The sequence below is a fragment of the Zonotrichia albicollis genome, chromosome 12 (assembly GCF_047830755.1).
Source record: "Zonotrichia albicollis isolate bZonAlb1 chromosome 12, bZonAlb1.hap1, whole genome shotgun sequence".
Lineage (NCBI taxonomy): Eukaryota > Metazoa > Chordata > Aves > Passeriformes > Passerellidae > Zonotrichia > Zonotrichia albicollis.
Window position 1 is genome coordinate 4,835,909 of NC_133830.1, and position 22,971 is coordinate 4,858,879.

Here is a 22,971-nt window from a genome sequence, read left to right on the forward strand (position 1 = left end):
TGTATAAAGCACTGGCCAGCATAAAATAAAAATTTCCGCTAACAGTGTGCTCTGATTCTCTTTGAGAAAAGACTTAAAAATAATTCTGGGGAGGGTGGGTGGATGGGTGTGAACCAGTACTGTGAAAGGAAAATATTATTTAAGGTAGAAGATACCAGATATAGTTGAACTACAGGTACAAATGGCAGTAGAAGTCTTGCGGTATCGTGCATATTTATGTACGAGGGGCTGCTTTATTTCTAAATGCACCGCAGCGATGGGGTTGTGGATAATGTGAAATTCAGACTAATTTCCTTTATTCAGGTAAGCGGTGTCCCTGCGGGGTCAGCATCTCTCGCAGGTTTCCGGCTCGGGCTGAGCGTTTGTTCCTCGTTTCCCACCTGGGAACGAGGGAGAGGAGGTCTGGGCTGTGGGGAGGATTCAAAGCTCTTCGGTGTTGGCGCCTGTGCCTCCCCCGGCGCTCGTCACTGCGGGAATTGGGTCAGGCCGGGGTGCGGGCAGGGCCGGGGCAGCGGGGAGGCACCGCCGAGCCTCTGCCGTGCCCGCGGCTGTCCCAGCCCCGCCGCTGCCGGCCCGGGCTCGGGGGGCCGCCCGCAACAATGGGGTGCCGGAGCCTGCGCTTCCTGCCGGGCCGCGGCAGGAAAAGGCCCTTTTCCTCCGCATCCTGCGCTCGCCGCTCCCCGGCCGGCAGCGCTTAATTTCCGGCAGCAGAAGGAAGGAGCGGCTGCTCCGCCGCTGCTCCCCGCGGGCAGGTGCCCTCACTGCGGGCCCCACCTGAGCCGAGTCGCGCCGCCCGAGCCCGACCCGCGCCCGGCGCTGCGCCTCCGCCCCAACCCCGCGGCTCCTCCTTCCCTCCCTGCCTTCCCTTCTTCCCTCGCTGCCTCCTTGCCCGGCTCCCGCCGCCCCGGGCGGGGCGGTACCGGCGCCGCCGCCCGCTCCTCCCTCGCACCCGCTCGGAGCCCGGCGGGGCCGCGCCGAGCGCTGCCCCCGGACATGAGGATTGAGGCCGGCGGCGAGCGCCCAACAGGAGCAGCGGCCGGTCCCGTGGGCCGCGGGGCTCCTCGGGGCCCGCGGGGCTGAGACACCCGGGGAGATAAACACGCGGTGAGATACGCGGTGATACGCGGTAAAACGCGGTGAGATGCGATGCTGTGCCGGGGCAGGGGAGCGCAAGGCGGGGCGGCGGTGTCGGGTCCAGCGCGGGTGTGACAAGCGTGGGTCAGGCACCAGGTCCGACCGGGCCGGGTCTGGGTCTGGTTCTGGGTCTATCACAGAACCTAGCACCGCCTGGATGCCGGGCACCTTCCCCGAGTGACAGCCCCAGGGGTGGGGAAGGGCCGCGTGTTTTGCGGCCACGGCCGGGTTGGTGATGGGAGAGGGGATGCGTGTGAAACAGCCCGAGCCTCGGCTGTGTGCGGGGAAAGGACCCGAGCGCCGGGTCAGCGCCGTGCCCGGGCTGTGCCAGCTGCTCTCCTTGCTGGGAACTGTCCCCAGGAGCAGGACAGTGTCCCCAGGAGCAGGATACTGAGCAAATCTCCTTTTTCAGGACGTACCCAACTCCACCTTCCTCCCCCGCTCCAGGTTTCTGTACCTGGGAAAGCTGAAGCGGTTCCTCTCAAACCAAACAGGTAAAACTGCTTGTATCGCAGGAATTTTGCTAAAGGCTTCACTTGAAAGCAAGCATGCAAATTTTAGCAAATTATAACGCCAAAAAAGGTGGAGTTTAGATACAGGCCATACATTTCCTCTGAAAGTTTAATGGTTCAAAGCAGAGGTGTTAGATGAGAAGGTTGTGTTAGCAGGAAGGAATGCAATCAGCTTTAGGGTACGCAGATGTGTGGGCCTGTGTGTGTATATGTGTATATATATAAATACACTTCTATTATGTATAAAATTATGTATAGAATATACTCTGTAGTCAATTTTATTTAACATGATGTTAAGCACTAAAAACAGGCATCCTGTAAGACTTAGCCGTGACTGTCTATTTGTGTCTGCCTATTTTTCCCTCTGCCAATTATTAGTTCAAAATGGAGAATGTGTTTTTTTATACTTATTTTAAAACTAAAAATCCTTCTTTTCTCACCCCTCCCCCCCTTTTTTTCCCTTCTCACTGGATATTGCATGCTCTATACTTGGTTTCCACACTGAACTCTCAGGATCCCTTGGCATTTAGCTAAAGTAAACACACCCATTTTAGCTTGACTGGGAGTTTGTAGTGCATAATAACACTCAATGACTAATGATTCAAAGATAATCCTGAGGTTGAGCAGTCTGGCCTCTCAGTGAAAGTTTGGTCTTCACAGGAAAAAGAAACCACCCCAGAAATGCAAGTACAAATTCTTTGACTGTATGTCTGACTCTGACTGAATTTTGTCCTGTGTGCTTGAACGTTAATTTCTTTTTTGTTTTCTATTTTATTTATAAATCACAGAACTCGCAGGTTGCCATGTTTATGTTGCTTGTGTTTGGATTGCTACTGCAAGAAATCCTGGCTAATTCCCAAGCTGAAAATCCTACTGAATTCCCAAACATCCAGGAAGAGCCATTGCACAGCTACAAAGCCATCAACTTGCCAGATGAGCACATCCCCTACTTTCTGCACAATAACCAGCATGTTGCTGACATCTGCAAGCAGGACCCTCTTTGCCCATATAAAGTAAGTTTCCTTTTTCCTGTTTGTTTGTTCAAATGTCCTGTTGGGGTGATTTGTTGCAGCAGTTAAAGATGGTGGTTAATTGGTTTCCTTGCCAATTAGTCAGGGAAAGGATTTGTGTTAGAATCTATAAAAGACAAGAGTGACATTGATGTGCATGTGTGACCACTTTGGAGCCTCTGCTGTGCATGAGAAATCTGGGTGTTGTTTCTCAAACTCTGTTTGAAAACAGACCAAACCAAAAGCCCTTTTATGCAAGATTTATGAGCAAGATGTCATTTAAAAGCTAACAGCTTACTTAAGTCATTTCCCATCTTCCTGTTGCAAAACCTGATTCAGTCATTCTGTGTTGCAGAAACACTTGAAGAAACTAAAATCCTGCTGGGGTTATGAGAAATCTTGCAGATCAGAGAACAGGTTCAGTTACCCAGTGTGTGATTATGTTGAAACTGGGTGGTAAGTTTAATTTTAAACGTCTACTGTACATTGTGGCAAAAAAATAGTCTAGTGCTCACATTGATATAGCAGTGAAGCAAGCATTATTGTAATATTTAGAATTTAAAGTGTGATTTTTTTGTGGACATCTGTGTGTGTATATATATATAATGTGTGTATTTATGCATAATGAGCCTTTCAACATGGTTTTAAAAATTTAACTTTTTAAGGAAAAAAATACTGCTAGAAATGCTTCCTGCCAGAATGTTTTCATTATTCTGATGTAGCCTTGAATTCAGAGTCCTAAAATAGCTGTATTTCCTTTCTTAGCTTTAAAAACAGAGGAAAAAATGTAGAAAAAATGTGTACCCTTTTAGGGGAGAATAACTTTAAATTAAATTGTCATTGATGTTTTCTCTTGCATGCAGCTGATAAGTGCTTCCTGTTTTGGCATCTTAAATGCCAATAAAGTAACTGGCTGGTTCCTCTGTTCCACTTTCAGTGGAAAAATGTGATCTGTTGAAGTTATTACTAGAATTGAGCAACCTTGGTTTGTTTCCTCTTTCCTTCACACACCAGGGCAAATGACATTGAGACAGCCCAGCAGATATTCTGGAAACAAGCAGACTTTGGGTATGTTCAGGAGAGGCTCAGTGAAGTGAAAACCCACTGCAAGCCTGCAGCAACAGTAGGTATTTCTGACAGATCTGATGCTTTGCGCTTGTTTTTAAAAATCATTTTTGTTGTTGACAGGATTCTACTTGTTCTTAACAGGGGGATTCATCTCTGACCTGCTCCCAGTACCTTCAGCACTGCAGAGCAACAAACCTGTACATTGATTTACGAGCTGTGAAGAGAAACCACGACAGGTCTCTGGTTTGCCTGGGTTATAGCAGAAATGGGATGGCAGGGAAAAGGGTTTGAGGATTGGTTGAACAAAGCTGGTTTCCTTGTTGCTAGGGGTTTTACTTGTTTTACCTTTCCCTGCCAGCAGTTTCACTGCTGATCAGAGGCTTGCTGCTGAAGCCCTGTAAAGGTTTGCCCCTCTTCATTGCTGCTGGTGTAAAAACCCAAGTTCTCACTTTTATGGAATGATGATGGGTGATTGAAATCCTCCCTGAGGGAAGAGAACATGTTTCTGTGTCTTCAGTCATGTCCTTCCTTGATCAGATGATGTGCAAAATACAATTGGTTTTGTCTGAGGAACCAAGACATTTCCTGTGCCCTTATAGCAGATCCAGGAGCTGCATTTTTAGATACTGAGTGACTGAGGAGAGTTCTGAACCCAAATCTTCTACATCCTGAATTTAAAAGCTACATATTGGAAACTGGATGAAAAAACCCTACCAGTGGTGCTGGTGTGACCCTCTGACTTGTCTTTGAAGTCAGTGTCTTGGTCTGGTTCATGACTGAGACTGATATTACCCTTCAGAATGGGTTTTGTCATCATCACAGCCTGTCCTGAAAACTAATTTAGGCAATTCCTTTACCTGGCAACTTGTTTTCATGAAATTTGTTCTTGCATCTCACTCTTCATATGTCATGTAACATCCTTGGGTAGCAAAGTGGGTTGTGAAATCTGAGGTAAATTTCAGTAAGAAATTCTTAGAAACAAACAAGAACTCCAACTGATGGTCCTGTGAAGCATCACTGTAATGAAATAAAATTTGATTAAATTACTTATGTGGGTATGTGTAAATAATTCTTAATAACATTCTGGGTGGATTAGTGCTGCTTTTTAAGATGATGCCTACACCTTCAAGGACACCACTATGGTTATTTGGGGGTTGTGGGAAGTTCTTGATTTACACTGAGGAAAATACTCAAGGTTTAAATATGTGTGAAGAGCCTTGCTGAACTGAGACTAAGCAGCACTGGCTTGAGTGTGTAATTGAGATTGCAGGGCACTGTTGCACAAAGGCTGATGGACTTTTTCTAATTTGCATTAGATTCAAAGAAGACTTTTTCCAGAAGGGAGAAATTGGTGGTCATTGTACCCTCAATGTTCAGGCATTTTTGGCTGAAGGTCAACGCAAGAGCCCTCTGCAGTCTTGGTAAGAATCTCTTCTAAGGGCCGCTTCCACGTTAATTTGCTAATTATTTTTTATTTTTATCATTGGCATTCCCAGCTGTGTGTGGGGGATTTCATACTGAGGAAAGACTTGCTCCTTTTGGGGTCAGTTTGAGAGCTGACATTGGAAACCTCTGGCAATTAGAAACTCTGATCCCCACTGGGTGAAATTGTGTCCTGCCTCACTTGCAGCAGCAAAAGGTGTGAAAACACCTTGCAATTGGAAGTTGTAACTTGTAATTTATAAGTTCAGGTGTTTTTTGGGCCAGGTGCTGGTGCTGTGCCTGATCTGGGTGTGGAAGGGGTGATTGTTTTCTGCTGAGATGCCTGAGGCTGGCCCTTGTGTGTGGGTTCCACAGCCCTTGGTGAGGGTGATGGGGATGTGCTGGGGTTCCCTGGGCTGGGAATGTGGGGTGGGCTGAGTCCACAGGCTGAGTAGGAAGTGCAGAGCATCACAGTTTGCATGTTAGCACTTCAAAGCTGCCTTGCCAGTCAATTGATGAAGGAACTGGTGCCATTAAGATCCTTGCAATAATTCATTCTCATGTTTTGTTTGTATTTTCTTTTTCTTCCTCCATTTTTCATTGATGTTTAATTTAAGTCAAGAACTGCTGCTGAGGAGGATTTTCTCCTCTACCTGCTATTGTCATCACAGCTGCTCATCCTTGTTTAGATGCAGGAACAATAAATACTGCCTTTACATTCTTTATTCCAACCAAAGCATGGAAATCTCACTGAAGTGTCTCTGGCAAGGCAGATCAAATTGAGTGAAGCCACAGATCCAGGTTCTGAGGCTCTTTGTTACATCCCTGCTGCCTTGATTTGGAGATCAAAGGTGCTGCTCACTCCTGAGATCAAAGGCAGTGTTTAACCTCTAGAAGCCCTGAAGAACATTCCATTATAATTTCAAATAATTTTAATTGTCAGACTCCATCAGTTTCCAGCAGTCCTGTTAACTGAAATGGACAGGAAGGACAGTTGCTAAATCTGAGACATGGGAAGTACACTGGTTTAAGAGTGTTGATGTCAAAGCATATTCTGTGTGATTGAATCTCTCTAGGTTTGCAGAACTCCAGACATTCACTGCACTAGACTTCAGGCCTCTAGAGGATGGGAAGTGTGACATTGTTATTGAAAAGCCAACATACTTCATGAAATTAGATGCAGGTAATTGGTATCTTTAGTTTATTTTTTTTGTTTCTCCTCAGTTTCATGGACATTTTTGTGCACCAAGAATGAACAAGAGAGCACCTGAGGGATGGCTTGGGCTGGTGTGAAAGTGCACGTTTGTCCTGTGGTCCCAGAGCTTCCCCAGCCCCACTAAAGCAGAACCAGAGCTGTCCTAAGGCCACTTCTCATTTTCCCTGTGCCTGACTGGGCTGTGTTGAAGCAGGAGATCCTTTCACATCCTTCAGCTGCAGACTGTGAAGAGAAACAGCACATGAAGCTCATCTTATTCTTTCTTTTGGCCATTCTTCTAACTCTGTTTTCTTTAAAAAAAACACATTTTACCTCAGATTTCTTTCCTTGATTCCTTCCTTTTAGAGGTTCTTTTTAGGGTGTATTAGGAGGATTCAAAGAGTCAGAAGCAGGGGAAGCTAATATAAAATGCAGGATGCTAACCTGCATAAACTAATAAAAATAGAGCAAGTAATGCCGTGTTTTGCTAACAATTCTTTCTTTTCCAGGTGTTAATATGTACCATCACTTCTGTGACTTTGTCAATCTTTACATTACCCAGCATATCAATAATTCCTTCAGTACTGATGTCAACATAGTCATGTGGGACACTGTAAGTCTGCTCTGCTTTTAACATATTTCTGATGGGTTGTATTTCTGCTTTATAGAGGCTCAGAAAGGTTTGGTAGCCAATCCTCAGCTCTCTTGAGGCCACAGCCATGTGGAACTGATAAATTTCTGAATTCTTTTAATGCAGGTGCATTAGAGAATAGTTAGAGAACAGATTTTCTATGACAAACCATGTGCTGTTGGAATGCTCAGCTATGCTAGCATGTAGTTATACCTTTTTTTTGGTGTGGCCTCAAAAATAATCTGATCAGTATTTCTGATTTGTAGAATTTGAAGTCTTAACTGTTATTGTTTTCTTTTTTTTTTTTTCTCTTGGAATATAGAAGTAGATTTGCTCAACTGTTTTTTCTATATTTAAAAAGAAATGCAGTCTTGCATGTTTGTAAATCAGTAATGTGCAGCCTCTAGCAAAGAAAACAGCTAAATTAAATCCTTATATATATTAAACCAGAGTTTAATATTTAATTCCTTTAAGTAGCCTTCTTGCAGTTACTTCCCTCAGTCACCTCTCACATTGCCATGATAACATAAAACAAATTTTTAAGTGGGGCTGTTTCTGCTATGCTGCTGAGTTGAAACCATTAATTACTGTGTTTGAGTAATATTAGTTTTATTGGACAGTATTTAAGTTGTGTAGGAGGGTTTTAAACTAAATAAAAAACAAGGGGGCAATTTGTAATATGCCAGATAAAGGGCATAATTAGGTCCAGAAATAACAGTTCTTGAATATATCACTGTACCACATCTGTTCTGTGATCATAAATTGTTGAGTTTTCTCTCTGAGCATTTAGTGCTAGGACAGCTAAACTTCAATAGAGAACTGCAAATGTCTCCTGCTTGCTGTTTAATGAGAAACCTGTTTGGCTAGAAGAAACTATTTTTTTTCTAATTCTATTGTATTTTAAAACTAAAATCAGTGCCATCTCTCAGATGTTGCACAGGACCTGTTAATCCAGCTCTGGTGGCTTTCTGACAAGATCAGGTGTCAGACAGCATTGCAAATTACTTGAAAAGCAGCTCATTGTCTTATATGGCAGAATCAAATAACTCTTTCAGCTGTACCATTCAAAGCAGTGCCACACTGTTATCACTTTAAATGAGCATCACCTGCCCAGGCAGCTGGAGTTCATTGCTATGTAAAACCAGGTGATGGCACCAGTCAGCTGCTGATGATCTGTCTGTGCTCATCAAAAGGTGCACTTGAGCTTATTATTCATTCTCTCTTTTTTTTTTTTTTTAACTTGATGTAATTAGATTTGGCCATACTTCCTACCTACTGTTCTTATTAAAGAGTATTGCCCTTAGATGTAGGTTAAACAAAGCAGAAAATGTGTAGGAATTCCACTGGGTGTTGATGTGCAGATCACTGTGAATGCAGGGAAGAAATGTTTATAAAGCACTTTTAAGGAGAGCAGAGAGGGTTAGAGAGTGGTGCTTTCATCACTTCTCCACTTCTAATTTGGGAGAGCAGTTCTTGTAATACATGGCCAGAAGGGAGTCTGGATTCTAAAATTCACTAATAACTAATGGCAGAGCACAAGGAAGGCCTCTTGAACCAAAGGAAATCTAGTGCCCTTTAGACTCTTTTACATTTCACCAGATATCTCTTCTCCCCTGCTATCATTTGTAATCCTATTTTCAAATCTCATATTTAGAATGTTTCTACACAACTTTCCAAGCAGCCTGGGCTGGCCCCAGAGCTGAAAGGAATCTTTAGTGAGAATCTGCACCAGGGCTAATGAGGGCACATTTAATTGCATTGCAAGAGCCAGAGGTGGTGACTGAGCCCTGGGATGGGCAGGAAAGGTGACAGATGGAAGGCAGGAGCCCCTGCTGATGGCTCTTTAAAAGCTCCCCACAGAATGAAGGATTTTACTGCTCTCTATAGAAACCCCCAGGTGTTTGTTCCATCAAATCAGATCATTGCCATCAGATTGTGATACAGGTGCCTTATGCAAGTGACAATCCCAAAACAGGCAAATGCAAAACAAGCTTGCTGTGACTTATTGCCTCAAACTTCAGTGCTGCACTTGAATTCCCTGGTGGTTTATTTTTTTTTTAATCTCAGGAGTTGAGATTTAGGCCTCTCACCATCCCTGTGTTTGTGTTGCTTCAAATTTAACTTGTGTTCTGTTGACTCTGGGAAAAGTAATTCACACTCCTAACTCAGAAATTATAATCTGCTACTGAAGAAATTGTCTAGTTTGCTAATTTGTAAAAGTTTTTATCAAAAATTAGCCACCTGAGAGGTAATTTGAGTTACCTACCAGTGCAAACACAGAGTTTGATGCTGTGGAATGTCTGTGTTCTGTGCTAGGCTGCCTTGAGTCCTGTGGTGGTGTTGCACATATTAACTGTATTAAAACTCATATACAGAACCTGTAAATCATAAAGAGAAGTTCTAATATGCATTTTTGTAATTGTTGTACCCTTGTTTTCTTTGCTTTCTTCCTAGAGCTCATATGGGTATGGTGACCTGTTCAGTGAGACATGGAAGGCATTTACTGACTATGAAATAATTCACTTGAAAACTTTTGACTCTAAAAGGGTATGGAATTCTATATTTTGTTTTAATTCATGGTCACTAGGGAGCAAACATGACAACATCTCAAGCTTCTTGCAGTTATGGGTGCTCCAGAGGAAAGCATTGATACTTTTCCATTAATGTTTAATTTATGTAATATGAGTATTCTGCCTTAGAAACAAGAGACAGAACTGTAACCCGATTCTGTGATGTCTGTCCTTTATATAGATGGACTTAACTTTTGTGTCCTTCTGCAGGACTCCCAACTGAAGTTAAGGGTTTTCAAATGGTCTTTCTGAAGTCTTCTGATTCCTCCTGAGGTGTTTCTTCTTGTAACTCTTGGCATTCCTGCTTCTTATCATTAAAAAAAATTTACACCAAAAAATGCATCCATTCAGAGCTAATTTCAGCCTCTAGTCTAAACTCCCAAACTGGTTTCCTTCTCTTTAGTCCATGTTTGTTCTGCTTGGGGGTGCTTTCATCACCTCTTCCCACACTTGTAGGTCCTGAAGGAGAGCTCCTTTGGGATCTTTGTTCTGTTCCTTGGCACAGCCGAGCAAGCCGGGCTGTCCTTGGCAGGAGCAGTGATTGCTGCCTCGTTAGGAGCAGGGCTGGCAGGGAATGGGCTGGGGAGGAGCAGTGGAGGTGACTCCTGGTGATCCCCTTGCAGGTGTGCTTTAAGGAAGCCGTGTTCTCTCTGCTGCCTCGGATGCGGTATGGATTGTTCTATAACACCCCTCTGGTGAGTGCCTCCATCCATCCATCCATCCATCCATCCATCCATCCATCCATCCATCCATCCATCCCCCCCCTCCCTCCCCATCTGAGCTGGAAAATCCCTCCAATATAATTAAATACACTGCAGTGAAGGCTCCAGCTCCAATGGAATGATCTTCCCTAAAGACTGGGATTTTAAAGTTATCCCGGCAGTCTCCTGTGTCACAGCTCAGGAGGTGCAAATTATTCCCCTTGAATGGGTGGGCACTGTGAGCTAACTGGTATTTTTGCAGAGCACAAGAGCTTCAGCACAGTCAGACTTCCCTGAGGGCATTAGCTCACACACTCAGGCTCTAGCACTGGAGTTACATTTCCTTCTAAATGAAAGTGCCACTTGTGCTGCAGTGAATAGCACAGTGCATGATACTGGGCTTTTGTTCCACAAGAATGTTAAAAACCTGATCACAAAGCTCAGTTTTCTGAGTGAAATAACCCTGTGTATTAACAGTTCCTTTTTTATTTTCAGATCTCTGGCTGCCACGGCACGGGGCTGTTCAGAGCCTTTTCTCAGCATGTGCTGCACAGATTAAATATCACCCAGGAAGGACCCAAGGTGTGATGACTGCATAAAGCAGCTGCAGTGTGGAGCTGGTGGCTCTTGCCAGAGAACAGCAGTGGCAAACTCAGCCCAGTGGGGAATGGGGGTGTACCTGTGAACTTTTTGTCCTTTCCTGTGATGTTCAGGGCTTGGTTTTCCCTGTAAACACCTTCAGAGAACATTTGTGTATGTTTGTGGGAGTTGCCCTTATGTCTTATTTCTGTAGGACAGACTTTAGGACTTTCTCCTTCCAACCTGAGGGTCTCATCCCTGTGTCCATTCCCTGTGCTGGAGGCCTTTGTGTCCCTCCTATTTAAATCAGACACGAATTCCATGTGGCAGCAATGGGAATCCCACAGAGCAGAGCAGAGCTTGCCCTTTATCAAGGATGCTGCTGAGCTGGGATCAGAGCTGGAAACACAGGAACCTGCTCCTTCCATGCTTGCCCAGCACCATCTGGCTGCTCTGGGCTTCCCTCCTGCTCACCCTGATGGTTTCTGCACGTTGCCTTGGTGGCCAGGGCAGCTCTGGGCTGGTTGAAGTCTCTGCTGGAGAGAGGCCCACAAATTATTGCTGAGGGGCACATTCAGAGCTCTGCACAGGCATTTAGTTATGCTTCTCCTGCTGACACTAATGGGAGCCATGCAGTTAAATCTCTTTATTTCACTTGGAGCGCTCGCCCCTGTGAGTCCAATTAATTAAAAGAGGTAAAAGGAGGAGCTGTTATAGAAGTAAAATATTTTTTTTTCCCAAGGAACTTGTGCGCAAGCCATCCAGAAAGCTGCTTTCCTGCTTTCAAAAACTGCCAGATAATGTGTAATACAAAGGCTCTTTTGTACTGAATAAAAGAAATATTTCAGAAAATATTTAGTTCTTGGTTAATAATCCAAATTTCACAAAGTTTTTGATGCTTTGAATCTGTCAGAAAATACAATGTGCATTTTAAGGTGATTACACCATTACATGTGGAAGGAGCATATTTAGTTGCTCAAATAATTGCCAGAAGTAGTAATGGAAGAATTTTGGATTGTTTTTCTTGTGAGGGCTGCCTCTTAGCTAATACACTGCTGCTTCTTTCTTTTTAGGATGGGAAAATTCGAGTCACCATCCTCGCCCGCAGCACAGATTACCGGAAAATATTAAACCAGAATGAGGTGTGGCTCTTTGTATCTTTAAAAATATTTATTAGAAGCTAAATTTTGCTTATTGGGTTGATTTTTTTTTGTTCAGGTACAGCCAAGACATCTATTTTCTGGCAAATCTTGGATAAATATGTCCAATGTTTATATTAATTTGTTCTGAAATGTCTTCTAGGCAGTCTCAATTTCTGTACCCCAGACACTGAACCTTGCTGCCCTTTCTAAAGATCCAGTGGAAGACTACAAATGTAATACTAAAAGTATTTCCTCTGAGCAAACAGACACTGCAGATCCTCTGATAAAATGAAATTATTTCACTTTCAAATTATTCCTTTTATTTATAGCATCTCCAGTGTTGAAGTCTAACAAAACCCTTTGTAATGCCTGCAGATTGAAAAGCACAAGCCCTTGTTTGTGCACTCAGAACATAATGAATTTTCATATTGATTTATGGTTTTGAATCATGCAACTTCATGGACTTGTGTAAAAGCTTTTTTCATGGTAAAATTATATTATTTAATGTTTTCATACCTGCTTTCTTTCTTTACTGTGAGCCTGACAAAAATGAATTGGGATTGTCATCCCCACCTTATGCAGGGAGAAACTGAGGCTGGTGAGATGCAGCAGCTCAGTGGCAGAGCAGACAGAGCAAAGGATTTGTGCTTTTCCTGCTGGGCTGTCCTCAGCTGATGCCTCCACTGCTGCTCATAGTTTGTGTTCTGGTAAAATGGCAAAGACATTGGTTTTATGAAGGAGATAAAACCTATAGAAGTTGGTTTTATCTTCACCAGGTCAGGAGTGCAAGGGAGCAATTAAGTGAGGGAGGACACCAAATCCTTGTGTTTTTATTGTTCTCCCCAGCTTGTGAATGCTTTGAAAACAGTGTCAACGCTGGAGGTCAAGGTGGTGGACTACAAGTACAAGTGAGTTGGTGGGTGAGGGAGCTCCCCTGCCTGTGGCTGCTGCCAGCTCTGTCTGTCCTGGGATAACCTGGCAAAACCCCAGCACTGGGAAGGAAAAGTGTTGGGTGAGCTGGTGGAGCACACCCACTCCATAATGCACCAGTTTGGGTTAGCAGGCTCAGGTTAAAGCTGAATGAACAATGAACAAGGCTGGAAATCCCTTTTGTTCCCTCTCCCAAAGCCAGCTGTGTTCCCATCACGTTTTTGCATTTTGCTCTGCAATAACTGTGTGAGCAGAGGTTTCTCTTCTATGATGTCAGTGTTTAATTTTATATGAGCCTTAGTTTGGTAATCAATAATAACTCTGATTATTTGCTGCTCTGGTGGCCCCTGAGGACACCAGCTGAGGTCAGTTTGTGGTGCCAGGTGTAGCAGGCACTGTGCCAGGAAGAAATGGACTGAAGGAGAAGTTCCCAAACAATGAATGCCTGTCCCAGATGGCAGCAGCTCCACCTGGAGCTGTCCTGAATGATGTAGGAACATTGAAAAGAAATCAGCATTAATACATCCATGTTCTTGACTAAACAGAGACAGTGGGCTGATGTTTATTTGTGTATTTTACATTACACTGAGTGCAGTTCAGAAACAGGTGTTTTATGCTGGGTTCTTAGGTTTTGTTTGGGGTATTTTGTTCTTAGTTTTGTGGTTTTTTTTGTTTTTTTTTTAAGTGATGCATTTTTTTAAAGGCAAGTAAAAAGAAAAACCCTTAAACTTTCAAAAACTTTAAGTTGACCAAAGTATTTTTGAAACAAATTCTTGTGATGTTTTGAAACCTGCCTGCATTTCCTTTCATTTCATGCTGAGTTACTGCTGGGTGCAGCACTTGTGATCCTTAGTTTTGTTCCTTGAAAAATCAGTTCCCTCTCCCATTATTCCCTTCAGCCACTTTTGTGCTTTCCCCATGTTCTGCTGGGGTGGATAGAGCTGCCACATCATCTTTTTTTTTGTATTTTTTTTTATTAACCACTTTTGTTGTGTTGTCCGCAGGGAGCTTGAATTTTCCGAGCAATTGAGAATTACCCACAACTCTGATATTTTCATTGGGATACATGGAGCTGGCCTGACCCACCTGCTCTTTCTGCCAGACTGGGCTGTTGTCTTTGAGCTGTAAGTCTGTCTGTCTGTCCTTCCCTCTCTATTTCACACACAGCTGCTCCTGTTTGTTGCTGTGTGCTAATGAAGCCTCTCCCTTCCTGGTATTTGACCACCAGTGTTTGTCTTGCAGCCTTGTTTAGATTTCATATTTGGCAGCCTCTTCTCCTGGGAATCAAAACAGAGAAAGCTTTCATTATAAAATCCAGTGTAATTATATCATACAGGCTTAGCCTGTGATTTCTTAATCTTCCATGGCATAAATATAATGGGGAAATGGCAAACAATGAGAAAACCTCATTGCTCAGGCTCTGCCTGGTCAGTCTGAGATCTAGGGATGTTTTGGTGATGCAGGTGAGCTGATTATCTGCATGTGCAGGGCTATTATTGATATAAATTGATTATGTGCTAGCACCCCCCTGGAGGTTTTTATATCCTCCTTTTTCTGCTCAGGACACGAGCACCAGCTGGCCTAGGTCAGTTTTGTGTTGTTGTGTTTTGCCTACATTTCTCTTGTAGCTTCTTTTTAAAACATATTTTATCACAAAGTAGGGTTGTTAACAGACGCTCCAATCTACAGAACAAAGCAGAAATCCAGAATGCTTCTTAGAAGGGCTCTGAATGCTCCATCCTGGGAAACTCTGCAGGACTGGTGTTTTGCAGCATAGGCTTGGCTTAAGAATGTTTTTTGTCCATTCTCCAAATAAGTTCAGAAACTCAGGGGTTGTTTTTCACATGTCCTAGAGCTGCTGCAGCTGGACAGGGGCATGTCTGATGTGCAGATGTGCCTCCAGCTGCCTCCGAGGCCACATCTGGACAGCAGAAACAGCCCTTGCTGGTTCAGAATTTGTCCATGATATTTGGTGCCTTACAATGGACAACAGACATTTCAAATTTTTCCTGTTTCACCCTGGTAACTTCAGCAACCTCTGCAGGTAAATAAGTTTTTTCTGCCTGTTCCTAGATACAATTGTGAGGATGAACGTTGTTACCTGGATTTGGCAAGGCTGAGGGGCATCCATTACATCACCTGGAGGAAAAGGAACAAAGTATTCCCTCAGGATCAGGTAATGGTGGCCACACTGCAAGGGTGAGGTGCTGGAACTGAAGGAATTCACAGCTATCCTGCTTCACCTACCTGTGTTCTGGTATTTGAAATATGATATTCATTCTTTAGGCCAAAATAACTTCCCTGGTCAGATTGAGAAATCATTTGATATTAATCGTTGAGGGAAGAAGAGAAATGAAATTAATTGGCCATGAACCATTCATAGCATGGCTGTTATGCAGTTCCTTTGCTGATTCTTTTGCCTCAGAGCAGATCAGTGGATCAGAAATAATAAATTAAAATGGCAGATCCTCAATTTTTTTCTTGCTTTTTTGAATGGAAGATGTATTGATCTTTTTGTCTAAAAGTCCTTATCTTGTTTTTCTAGGGACACCACCCAACACTGGGAGAACATCCAAAATTTACAAACTACTCCTTTGATGTGGAAGAATTTATGTACTTGGTGCTTCTGGCTGCAAATCATGTTTCACAGCATTCAAAGTGGCCATTTAGGGTAAAACACGATGAATTCTAAATTAGACTTCTGACTGAAATACTGTTTTTAATTAATCACAGAGTGGCCTGGGTTGGAAGGGATTTTAAAGACAATCTAATTCCACCCCCTGCCATGGGCAGGGACACCTTCCACTGTCCCAGGCTCCTCCAAGCCCTGTCCAAACTATCCTTGGACACTTCCAGGGGCAGCCACAGCTTCTCTGGGCACCCTGTGCCAGGGCTCAGCACCCTCACAGCCAAGAATTTATCCCTTGTATCCAATCTAAACCCCCTCCCTGTCAGTTTGAAGCCATTCCCCCCTGTCCTGTCACTACATGCCCATAAAAAATAAATTTCCCCCTGTGAGGGAAATAACCCATTGTTCGTTTGTCAGACAACTTCTTAGCACCATACCTCTACTTTGTAATTCCTTTCTAATCTGGGAGGTTTTGATATGTAAAACTTATTTTTCAGACTATTTCTGGTTATTTGCACTGTATTTTTTCATTCCAGATTCTGAAATGCTCTTTATCCCAGGATATGTCCACCCATTTCATGTAAGGTTTTCTGGGGTAGGTCCAGGGTCAGCAGACACTGCAAGCTTCTGCTTTAAATTTAGAAACATTTTCACATTAGAGAGCACAGTCTTATGATTTTGCATTTAAATATAAACTTTGACTCTTGTCCCTGTAGTTATAAATGCTTCAATACAAGAGGTCTGCACTGTAGTCTCAGTCAGTTTTCTGTCTCAGAGCAGGTAAATACTTTCCTAAGTGAGTACTTAAAATTTCAGGTGATCTGGGTGTTTCCTACTTTTTCACAAAAACCAGCACTCTGCATTGGAAAACTTGAGCAAATTGGAATGAAACTTGATTTTTTTTGAGGATTCTAAAGGGAACGGCCTAGTTTTTTTTAAGGACAAATGATAGAATGTGTAGAGTGTCTTTCAGCTGCAGCTGAAAGGAGAGGAACTGATGAGGAACCTTGTTCTTGGAGTCACTAAAAGCCTAATTTTTAATACTCTTGTTTCCTCAAAATGTTGAGGAGTTATTCCAGAAAACTTTTAAAATGAAATCTTTCCAAAGCCAGTAGCACAGTTCACTGTTTTCAGTGAAGGGAATATTAAACCAAAGCTGAGTTCTTTTTGAAATTCCCCCTGGAGCTGAGATGTTCTAGAGAGGAAAATAAAGGTAGCAGTTCTTTTGTCTTAAGTGGGGGCAGAAGGATGTCTAGAAGATTGAGTTCTTTGAGTAAAACCCCAGAGTTCTGTGTTAAATTATGGATTTCTGGGGAATGGATCCCCATGCTGGACTTGCAGTTCAGCCACACAGTTCAGGTGGCTGGGGCAGGCACGCATTTGTACGGAAAAGCGGGAGAGTTCTGGTAAATACAAACATTTCACTGCTCTAATTGTGAATGGTATTGACTTCCCTTCCCCAGCAATTTCACAGAGTGTGGGTGCATTTACTGCCCTGTCTGTGCTGCTGCGGATGATTTACTGTAAGCACAATTTTCATATGGATCTCTCAGACCTGAATCAGTGCATGGGGAAGCTGGGCAGAGCTGAGACCTTCTTTTATTTTGTGTATGTGGTGCAATTCTTCCTGGAGAGTGTTGTTTTACTGAGGGGAAAAAACTGTTTCACTTTAAAGGACCATAGAAGCAAAATTGCACTTCTTCGTATGAGGTGGGGAGAGAACAAAAAAATCCCTTGAGCAATACCATCTCCTGTATTTGTATGTGTCTGTTGGGGTTTTTACCTTGTGGGATTTGTATAAAACTTAAGCCAGTAAAATGTCTGTGTTTGAATGAAACCAAGTCACAGGAAAGAAGACATTTAATTATGAACTGTGCACATAATTTTTTTAATAAAAAGCTTTTTAATTAAAAAAAGAGTGTAAAATTTTTGGTAGTTTGCCAGGTTTTAGAGGCAAATGTTTTAAATACTGTAAATTGTATGGAGCCACGTGTCTCTGCTTTCTCCTGCCACGACAGGCTGGTGTTCTGAGGTCCAAAGTGACATTCAGGTTTATTTACTTAGGAATCTTTCAGAGGTGATGCTGCCATCCTGCACTGCTGGCTTTAGTGCTGGGCATTGGAAACTTGGTTTGTGAAAACATTTGTGTATATTTCAGTTCCTGTGGTGCAGGTGATGCTGCTGAAGGCCGTGGGTGAGTGCTGGGGTCTGCACAGGAGCAGCTAATGAGGAGCTGCTCTTTCAAGTCATCACTGAAACAAATGGTTGAACATGTGTGTGGAGGAGAGGCTGCAGGGACCTCATCCAAGGGCAAAATATCCTGCCAACATTCACCAGCTTCAGCAAATTTGAGTGCAGGGTCAACAGTTGATGGCCAACATGTTATTCAGCCTTTATGGTTTAATATTGCTAGGATGAAAAGACTGTTTGTGTTGATTAATTTTTCAAATAGCGCAAAATTTTCTTGGCAGCAGAAGGAGGTTTGGTTGGTTTTTTGGGTTTTGCCAGAAAATCCTGAGGGAGTTTGGGCAACAGCAGAGATCTGGATTGTGGCTTGAAGAGCATCTGGACCATCTAGGTCTGTCTGGAAGTTGGAATTTGAGGGAATCCATGAGACTTCAGGCAGGATATAGCTCTGGGTTAAGTTTTCCTAACAGACCATGGGAATCTTGTTCCTTGCTACTTCTGATTTTTAAAAAGTTTTTTTGGTCTCCAGTTTACCCAGGTTTAGAGTCTAAGGGTCAGCTTGGCATCAGTGTGATGAATTCAGTTTTGGGACTTTGTGTAATGTTGCAAGTCCTGAATGCTTTTGGGATTGCCTGTGTTTCCTGTGCAATGTAAACCAAGAGCTGGATTCAGAATAAAAAAATAATTTATGGATGTATGTGGTTTCTTTCCTTCTTACTTCAGAATTTGTCAGATGTAAAAATTTCAGTTTTTTTCTTTGGAGGGTTCTGGGTAAGTGTGAGAAATGGCTTGTGATGGGGAGGTGGCAAGTCAGCATTATTAATCTTAAAGGGTCTGATTATAAATATTAAGGCAATACATTTTTAAAGGCCATTAAGTAATAATGGAATTATTTAATTCTTGCTGTTAATCTTACCAGTACCATTAATGAGATAACTCAGGCTTTAGCATATCTCTTGATCCTGTTTTTTTTTTAAGGAGATAAACTGAAGAAAATGTTCTCCTTGAGAGCTTTATGTGCTCAGAAGGGTAAAATGTTTGACTTCAACACTGAATAATTGTTTCAATTTGCAGTGTTTGCCTTAAGTTGAGCTCTTACTTCCCCCGCTCTGAACACACGTTTCTCATGGATTGGGCTTTTTGCCTGAAATAAATGAACTGCTAAGGAATCCCCTCTGGCTGTGGCTCTGACATGGCCACAGAAGGTTGGGGTTTGTTGCTCAGCCTTGAACTCTCCTCATTTTTCCATTTCAGATCCTCACCTCAGGCCTGGGTGTGAGGGTGCTACTGATGCCTTAGGATTGCAGCTTTTGTGTTTTTCAAGTCCTGTACTGCATTAGTGTATAACTCTGAACTCCATATAGAATGTTAGCTACTGTCTTCACAGCAGATAATTCCTCTAGGCCTGAAACTCAAGGACACCCAAAAGTGAATTGGGAAGGAGTAAACTGGGGGCAAATTACTTAATTACGTGAAGCTGTAAATGGATCAAACTCATACAAACCATTGTCCATCTTGGGTATAACCCCTCTTGAAGGCTTTGGACTGCCCAAGGTGCAGCTGTTGAAGGCCTTTAGTAATTACCTGCTTTTATTCCCTTAATATTGTCTGGCCTCTGCTCCAGGGAGCCACTTGTCTCAGGCTGCAAATGCAAGGTGTGGCTGGGGCTGTGTGTTGGTGTGTGTTCTATTATCTGCTAGACATGGGGCAGTTATCTGCTGTTAATGGGCCACTTGGAAAAACCAGGTGGGGCAGTTTGCTTTACCTCTCCCACAAATGAATCCTCCCTCCAGGAGATCTCTGCTGTCCATGGCCAGGGAGTGTCCCTGCAGGGCTGATCCAATCCCAGCATCCCATGGGGAGATGCTCCACCCAGGGGAGGAGCCAAGCATTCCTGCTTGGATACAATCTGAGGTTTGGGACACCCCAGCAGCCTTTGCCCCCTGCATTGCCAGAGGAGCAGCTTTCTGCTGCCCTGCATGGCCAGAGGGAGCCCAGGCCCATCTGCAGCAGCCCTGGAGCTGCAGAGGAAAACTCCCCCCTTGTGCAGGATCCCTGCTGCAGCAGAGCCACAGCTGGCACTGCAGGAGGGCTGAGCCCCCATGGATGGGGCTGGGACACCCCCCTGACACACAGGGGGCAGGTTGTGTTCTGACTCTGGCAGAAGGTATTTTTTTGTTATTGTTTGTGCTACTACATTTGTATTTTTGCTTTCCCTAGTAAAGAACTGTTATTCCTACTCCCATATCTTTGCCTGAGAGACCCTTAATGTCAAAATTATAATAATGTTATAATAATTAATTATAATAATTATAATAATTTGTAGGGAGAGTGTTTACATTTTGCATTTCAAGAGAGGCTCCTGCCTTCCTTAGCAGACACCTGTCTTTTCAAACCAAGACACCACCCCAAGCCCTGCTCAGAATGGGTCAGGTCCCTCCTGGGTCAGTGCCAGGGCTCAGCCCAGCCCAGCTGCCTCACCCAAACCCTGCAGTTTGAACTGTGCCAACAGCACAGCTGAAAGCAGCATTTTGTGTTTGAGGGGAGAGAGAGGCACCCAGGGGATGAGAGAGGAACAAGTGTAAGGTTTCAGATGGGTAAAACAGGCAGAGAGTCATTCTCAAGCTTGGAGCTCAGGAGCCTTCTGGGAATGTGGTTGCAAATCAAGTGAAATGTGTGGAAACCTTGTTGGGACAGAGCCAAAAACGAGGGGAGTGAAAATATTCATGTCACAAACTGCAGGGAGATACAGGAGGGGGAAAGGGAAGGTCCTGAACTCCCTTGAGTCTGAGCCAGGAGAGGGGAGCAGCATCCCTGACCACAGGGCTGGAAAAATGGGTGGTGACCTGGGATTTGTGCTGGAGACATGAAGGAAAGGGCAGGGGAGGATGGAAGGCTTGGGTAGAGCTGACAGCACATCCACAAGTGTAATTTTTTACTGGCTGCTGTCCTCTCTTGGAACACTGAAATATTTTATAATATGAAAATACAATATAGCTAAAGTACAAAAATGACCTTTGAATATAATATAATATAATATAATATAATATAATATAATATAATATAATATAATATAATATAATATAATATAATATAATATATAATATATAATATATAGTATAATATATAATATGTAATATAATATAATATAGACGTTAAGTATTTGTTATTACCATTATCTTTTGGATAGATGAATAAAATTCAAATAACAAATTATCTTTTAATTTCTTTTATGTTTTCTTGATTTCCCTCCCCTTTCCAATCATTCCATGGCAAATCAAAAAGGAGGAGGAGTAGAAAAAAAAATAAATTGCACTATTACTGAGAAAAAATTTGTTTTGAATATGTATAACTTCTACAGTGGCATTGTTCTTTTTGACTTGGTTTTTTTTCCCAAATCAGACCTTGTTTTGGCCTTTAGAAAAGTACTTATTAATGTAGTACACAAAGTGCATAGAGCTTTTGAGTAGTGGGTGAGAAATCAATTGTCTGGAGCTCAGCTCCCCCATCACCTGGGAACAAAAGAGTGTCAGAAATGTTAATTTTGGTTGCCAGGTGTTTGAGGGTTGGGTTTGTTGAAAACTGAACAAAGGATGACGTTCAACCAGGATTTTAAAAGAGAAAGTTGAGAATGCATCAGTTATTTTCTAGATTGAGCTGATAATAAAGTCGAGGCTGAAGAGAAAGAGTCTCAGTAAAGAAAACGTACAGAAAAACTGAGATTTTTACCAAATCAATCACCACTGGTAAAGCTGATGGAGAAAAGCTGATATAGCTGATCACTGATGGAGGAAAGGAGTCTCAGAACCTTCTTGTTCTGCACAGGTCCCTGACAGGAGGGTCAGGCTCTGCTCCCAGGGAACAGGAGGAGAAGAAACAGCTTTAAGTTGTGCCAGTGGAGGATCAGAATGGATATTAGGGCAATTTCTTCACCCAAAAGCTGTCAGATGCTGGAAGGGGCTGTGCAGGGCGGTGATGGAGTCCCAGTCCCTGGGGGCTGGACAGACACACAGGTGTGGCACAGGGGGACATGGTTGTGGCCATGGCAATGCTGGGGTGCAGGCTGGACTCGATGTAAAAGCTCTTTTCTGATTGCAGACTGCACAATTCCACGCTGATCATCCCCATTTCAGAGCTGAAATCTGCTGGCTCTGCCCCCGTTCTCCTGGCGCTGCTGGGGCTGTGTTGGTGTCCCAAGGTCACCCCAGAGCCATGCTGGCAGGGCACAGCCTCACCTCGGGGTCCCTGCAGGCTGGAAATGCCCCTGGCCTCGCAGGGACACCCTGTCCCGGTGCATTCATTGCCAGGAAGGGCAGGAGAGCTTTCTGCACCGATTGTGGCAGAGTGCAGTAGGTGTCACTAGAGCCCTTCCCAACGCGCACACGGAATCTCATTCCACATGCAGAACCCGCTCACCGGCGACAAAGCAACTGCTCCTGCAGTCGTGGTTTTGTTTTTCCTCCTTCCTGTTTGTAGAAGCAAAAAATTAATCCATGGAGATTTTAGCTTTTAGCCTAGGATGATTCATATTCCGTAATATTGGTGTATTTTTCTTCCGTTTTTCTTTTCTTTAGTTGGTGTTGGAAAATAATTTTCAGGTAATCTTTTGTAACAAAATCCTGCTTCATGCTTTGTTCCAAAACCACTTTGTGCCAGGCTGTCACCTTTCAGTAGTTAATGCAATTCCTGTTTTGGTGCAAAGTCTTGATTTTCACTCATGCAGCACATCATCCATCCACTGCCTAACCACCTCCCCAGTGCAGTTCTCTAGGAAGGGTGGTTGTGTGCACATGCACCTGGTGCCATGGAAATATGGGACCACAGACTCTTGAAAAATAGTAGGAAAATATTGAAAAATTATGGAGCTGTTATTCTGTTTATTTTTAAAAAGCAACCACCACGAAGACAGTTGTTTTTAAAGAAAAATATTTGAGCTTTGCAGATTGCCCCCTTTCCAAATTTATCCTCCAGCTGGTCACTAAAGATGGGATTGGTTGAGTTTTCTTTGCAGCTCTGGGAAGGTTTGAGCTGACAGAGGGCTCTGGCTGCCCAGGGAGGGCTGTGGTGTCCAGCATTATCCCTTTGCCTTGGCTCAAGCCAGGGGAGATGATTTGTCTGCCTGACATCTGATCCACAGCTTTCAGCAGCTGAGCAAAATAAAAACAAGCTGTGCACGTTAATGCAGGGTGGGAATTGTTTGAGTTGCCTTGCAAGAAGGGTGGAAAGCAGGTGAGGTTTGTAACATGATGGAAGCACTGAAA

The 22,971-nt window shown here is 43.4% G+C and overlaps 1 protein-coding gene across 5 annotated transcripts; it reads left to right on the top strand.

The window, feature by feature from the left end:
* Window positions 1-182: 182 nt before the first annotated feature.
* On the top strand, window positions 183-18,405 carry EOGT (EGF domain specific O-linked N-acetylglucosamine transferase). 5 transcript variants are annotated; one of them, XM_074550388.1, is made up of 17 exons: window positions 183-303; window positions 1,547-1,628; window positions 2,430-2,659; window positions 3,012-3,112; window positions 3,671-3,779; window positions 3,866-3,960; window positions 5,041-5,145; window positions 6,223-6,329; window positions 6,851-6,954; window positions 9,427-9,519; window positions 10,166-10,237; window positions 10,739-10,825; window positions 11,896-11,964; window positions 12,811-12,872; window positions 13,899-14,018; window positions 14,968-15,070; window positions 15,440-18,405. In XM_074550388.1, exons 1-17 carry the CDS (start codon window positions 244-246, stop codon window positions 15,584-15,586), a joined length of 1,746 nt encoding a protein of 581 aa, XP_074406489.1. In that variant the 5' UTR covers window positions 183-243; the 3' UTR covers window positions 15,587-18,405. The 5 variants fall into 5 exon arrangements, with proteins under 5 accessions (XP_074406489.1, XP_074406492.1, XP_074406491.1 ...); XM_074550391.1 differs by lacking the exon at window positions 183-303 and adding an exon at window positions 434-1,126 and having other exon boundaries at window positions 2,435-2,659; XM_074550390.1 differs by lacking the exon at window positions 183-303 and adding an exon at window positions 434-1,116 and having other exon boundaries at window positions 2,435-2,659.
* The last annotated feature ends 4,566 nt before the right edge of the window (window positions 18,406-22,971 follow it).